This window comes from Lotus japonicus, chromosome 5 (assembly GCF_012489685.1).
Source record: "Lotus japonicus ecotype B-129 chromosome 5, LjGifu_v1.2".
NCBI lineage: Eukaryota > Viridiplantae > Streptophyta > Magnoliopsida > Fabales > Fabaceae > Lotus > Lotus japonicus.
In genome coordinates, this window is record NC_080045.1 from 33,757,502 (window position 1) to 33,762,675 (window position 5,174).

At 45.2% G+C, this 5,174-nt stretch overlaps 1 protein-coding gene across 1 annotated transcript; it reads left to right on the forward strand.

The window, feature by feature from the left end:
- The first annotated feature begins 3,832 nt into the window (after nt 1-3,832).
- On the forward strand, nt 3,833-4,603 carry LOC130719466 (uncharacterized). The gene has a single exon (XM_057570095.1). The coding sequence runs from the start codon at nt 3,833-3,835 to the stop codon at nt 4,601-4,603; it is 771 nt and encodes a 256-aa protein (XP_057426078.1).
- The last annotated feature ends 571 nt before the right edge of the window (nt 4,604-5,174 follow it).

Sequence of the window (5,174 nt, forward strand, 5' to 3'; positions counted from 1 at the left end):
CCCTTGAGTGAAGAAGCTTGTGACTTCGAAGCTGGATCAGCTCGAGGTTAGGGCAACTTGCTTTATTTAGCTATGATTGCATGATAGGCGTTGATAAATTCGACCTATGCTTTATCTGATGTTGTATATGATGATGATTTATTGTTATGATTGTTTTCATAACTTGTGATATTGATGATGTGTTGAATTGAGCGTTTTGACGCAACTTCGGAGTGGAGATTCATTGATCTGGTGATCTTTGACATTTCGGGTTGGATGAACAACCCTAGGCAAGTTCAAACGAGGGGTTTGGGACTTAGCCATTCGTTGGTATTCGTTGGTTTACTTAGACTTTCCCCGGGAAACTTCTTTTGGGTGGTTGGTTTTCGGAAAACCTAGAATGAATAGAATTTCGAAAACTAGAGACTTTGGGAGACTTAGACTTTGAGAAATAAACTCATAACCTGACTAATTCAATTCTAAATGTTTTTACTAAACGAATAATCATAGGAGAACTAAACGGGAAAATATTTACGAAAGACGGGGAAAAGTCGGCTTTTGTTGTGGGTTTGGAGAGTTTTGGAATTGGGGAAAGCCACTAAGGTGAGCTATGGTGATGATTGAAAGTCACCGAGTACTTTAGTACTCTTGGGAGTGTTGTTCGAGTCGTGCTGTATTGACCGGCACAGACTTTGGGTTTTGTTTGTGGATTTTGTGGTGGGAGTTGTGTTGTATTGACCGACACTAACTCCGAGTCGTGTTGTATTGACCGACACTGACTCTGGTTTTGATAATCATATTGCACACATGCATATACGCGATGAAGTGCCAAGCAGAGTACTTCGGTATAGCAGGATGTAACGATCAGCCATGTAGAGTTGAATCGGCCCTGACTATATCTGGCACAACAGGAGGTAACGATCATCCATGTAGAGTTGTTTCGTGCCTGTTGATGTCCGGCATAGCAAGCAGAAATGGTCAAACCATGTAGAGTTTGTACCGTCTTGACTATAGCCAAAGGTGATAAGCGACGCCCGAGCAGAAATGGTAAACACGAGGCCAGTGTTACGACCGTCTCGAGGTGCCCAGCCTATAAGTGGCAATACCGTTGGTTTGTCCCGTCGCCAAGCAGAGTGACGTCGTTGATTTGTTCCGTCGCCAAGCAGAGTGACGTTGTTGATTTTTCCCGTCGCCAAGCAGAGTGACGTTATTCGGGTTTGTGCCAGCATATTCTGCACTGGCACACAATGCATCTTATTATGATTGAATTGTGTAAGAGATTTGATAACATGCTATGTATAAACCTTAGGGTAGGCAGTGCATAACTTATATGTATATATACAACATATATATATATACCCCTTTTATCGCATGTTGATTGTATATCTATTGTATTCTGTAAGTTGACCCTAGCGCCTTGGCTTTGTTTGTATGTTTGTGTTTGGGCGGTCGGCCTGCTGCCAGGCGTCCGTCAGCCGGTTCGTGATGATTCGTTGTGCGGGAAAGACCCGGAGCGGAACGACTATTACTGAAGCTTTCGACGAGGACCCGGACTTCATGACTGATCGAGGGAGGGTCGATGATAGTAGTGTGGGTTATGGGTGGTTAGAGTCTTTTGAGTTGGTTGTTACTGTAATAGCTCTGATTCGTTTTGCTTTTGGGACAGGGTAAGTTCCCGACGCATGACTTTTGTGTGGTTCTCTTGCTAAGGGATCACAGTGAGTCAGTCGGACCATAGGGGTCTTTGCTTAGGCCATTTTGAGGCCGACTTTCTCCTAGTGGTTTGTAATTATAATTTTCTCACTCACACATCTGGATCTGTAACTATTTGCCTACGGGCACACTACTTTGGAGTCACTGCGAGTGCGCGTGACGGGAGAGTGCAGCTGAGGCTGTACATGTGTATATATTTGTATATTGGTTAGTTAGTGTTGGGGTTATGTCTTTATTTCTCTATTGCTTGATTTAAAAGGAATCAAACGAAAAAAAAATTACTTGTTTTCCGCGTGAAGTTATTTTTGGTTACTAGAGTGACACCTGGAAATCGGGGTGTTACAGCGCCTAGGCGCCAATTGGGCTCCAGAGAGCATGTTTTTGCATGCAATTGGCGCTCAGGCGCTCAGAATTGGCGCCTGAGCGCCCAGACTCGTATTTTTTGTGTATAAATAAGGTTTAGGCCAATTTCTTTGGGGGACTTAGACACTTTACTCATTTTGGATCAAGTTTGAGAGCTGAGGAGAACTTTGGGGTTGTAGGAAGGCTTCCAACTTGTATTTTTCTCAGGTTTTCATTTCATTTTCTGCATGAATTCACTAGCCATGAGTGGCTAGTTTTCTTTTTTGCTTTGGGTTAAGAGATTCTATGAAGTTTTAGTTTGTTAAATCCTATCTCTATGCATGAGTTCTTGATTTAATCTTGTATTTCATTTCCATTATGCATGTTTAGTTTTGGTGCACCTTTGCTATAGGCTAGATTATAATCAAATGGAAGTTTGTTATGATTTAGGGACATGAATTGAAATAGATCCTTCTATACTTGCTTCTAGGCATAGAGTGAGGGGAGGGTTTTGTTGGCCTGAATATACATGCTTATAAACCTCTTATGAATGTTTAAGTACACAAGGAATTGGGCTTAACTTTCAGTTTGAGAGAATTACTTTTGTGAGGAATCAACTAGTAAGTACATAGGCTAAAGCAACAAGAGATAAATCAAGGTGTCACATGCATAGGATAGGTGGACTAAAGTGGATTAGATGATCAACAACCCAAGGCAGTTTTCTATCAATTGTTATTTACAACATTATCAACATTGCTCTTTTGCAAAACTTTTGTCACAAACAACCAATACCAATTTCTGAATTTTAATGCTTTAGAAACTTGCAAACTTTAGGCTTAAATCAACAATTCTCACTCACAATCCCTATGGTTCGATATTTTAAAACCCGGAGGTATTCGTACACTTGCGAATTGACCAACAGCACACTAAGCCCAGCTCCCCTACTATAAATAGGGAGCGGTTACCATTTGTAAGGGACTCTTGGCTCATTTGATCAATACACGCTTGAGATTCCGTTATTTTCTCTCTCTAAACGGTTACACATTCTCTCTCTTAGTGCAATCTCTCTACTATAGGTACTACACCCTATCTCAATGTTCATGGCAAGAACATTTGGCGCCGTCTGTGGGGATCCGTAAAATTTCTACTCCCAGATCACGTGCATTGATTGCACAGCGAAAGAAACCTCAAATTTCTAGTGAATTCCTTGTTCTTCCGACGATTTTTTGGAGTTTAAGCGTTCTCCAAGCAGTTCATGATGGAAACACGACGTCGGCGATGTCGCGACTCGCCGAAACGAAGGCGCGTATCGCCTCCGTGTCGCGCTCGAGCGCAAGAGCGAGTAGTTAGAATGCATCATGGAGAGGCTCCTTTACCACCGGCGTCTCCACCTCCTCCTCCTCCACCACCTTCTCCAACACCTCAATTACCAACTTCACCGTCTCCTCTTTTGCAGCAAGGATCTCCGACACGCTCACCAGCTCCGTCGGAGAACTTGACTCATTCGCCACAACTGACAGTTACTCAGAGAGACTGGCGACGAATGATGCACAACGTCGATAATATCCGGCAGAGGAACGATTATCTCTAGGAGCAGCTCGATTTGTTTCGCCATGAGCAACATGACGAAGGCGTGCGCGAAGCAGAAGCGGTTGCTGAGTTTGAGCCTTGGAATCCTACATCGACAGAACCGATCTGAAGGATCACCTTCTCTACTTCAATACAAAAAATGGTGATCAGTGCAGCGTCGGACGTGGTTAAGTGCAGGATGTTTCCTTCAACCTTCAAGAGTACGGCGATGGCGTGGTTTACAACTTTGCCTCGTGGATCGATCACAAACTTCCGTGACTTCTCATCAAAATTCTTGATCCAATTCTTGGTGAGCAAAGTTAGGCAAGTGACGATTGACGATCTATACAATCTGCGTCAGTTCGAGGGAGAAACGCTGAAGCAATACATGGCGCATTACAACGCCACGTCCGTGAAGATCGAGGATTCCGAGCCACGTGCTTGTGCCTTGGCGTTCAAGAATGGACTTCGGCCTGGCTCACTGAACAACAAGTTGAGCAGGAAACCAGCCCGATCTACGGCAGAGATACGTGCTCGAGAAAACACATATATCTTGGTTGAGGAAGATGATGCGTTCATGCGAAAGCGCGCAAACAAGGAGGATGGCGGTGCTCATGGGAAGCAAGCAGGAAAGGAAAGGCGTAGCGAGGAAAAAGGCGAGGGAAGTAAGCACAAAGAGAAGAAGGGAAGGTCAGTGGCGAAGTTGGTTAAGGAGCTGTTGTACCTGCGGCGAGAGGCTTTAGACCGCCGCCGACCGTGGAAGCCGCAGGAACCTCGGAGGCGAGAAGCAGACATGGAGCTTAACGCGCATTTGACAGATATTCTACGAGAGGTGAAGGCCACACACATGGTTGGAGAATCCGACAAGGTAGAACCCCCACCGCGCAGCGGGATCGACACAACCAAGTGGTGCGAGTACCGTCGATCGGTAGGCCATGACACTAATGATTGCTACACCCTGAAGAGGGAGATAGAGAAGCTGATCATGATGGGCAGCTGAAACAATATGACCAGGGAGGCTGCCAACAAGGAGATCGCCCGCAGGGAGAACTCTGACAAGGAGACCGCCAGTAGGTGGCGAAGAAGGGGTGGAGCTGAAAAACCTTCAATAAGGAGATGAAACCGGTGGTCGACACCATAAACAGGATTGCAGGTGGGTTTGGAGGCGTCTGCGGCACCCAGGCGGCGAGGAAACGACACGTGAGGACGGTAAGTTCAGTCCAGGAAATTCCTTTTGGCTTTCAGCACCCAGACATAGTGGTATCGACAACAGGTTTTGAGGGCATCAAGACACATAAGGATGATCCTATTGTTGTCATGGTGAGGATCAATAGCTTCAACGTCAAGCATGTCCTACTAGACCAAGGCAGCTCAGGGGCCTTACTAGCTTGGGCTGACGGACCAAGACTTTACTCCCTACACAGGAACCTTGGTGGGCTTTGCAGGGTAACATGTTTGGGTAAGGGGATATCTGAACCTTGATACGATATTTGGCGTTGATGAGAATGTGAAGGTGCTGCGAGTAAGGTACTTAGTTTTGCAAGTAGTGGCTTTCTACAACGTGATCATTG

What these genes read in the sequence shown, in the direction of transcription:
- LOC130719466 (XM_057570095.1), top strand. Translation starts at nt 3,833, where the DNA reads ATGGCGTGGTTTACAACTTTGCCTCGTGGATCGATCACAAACTTCCGT.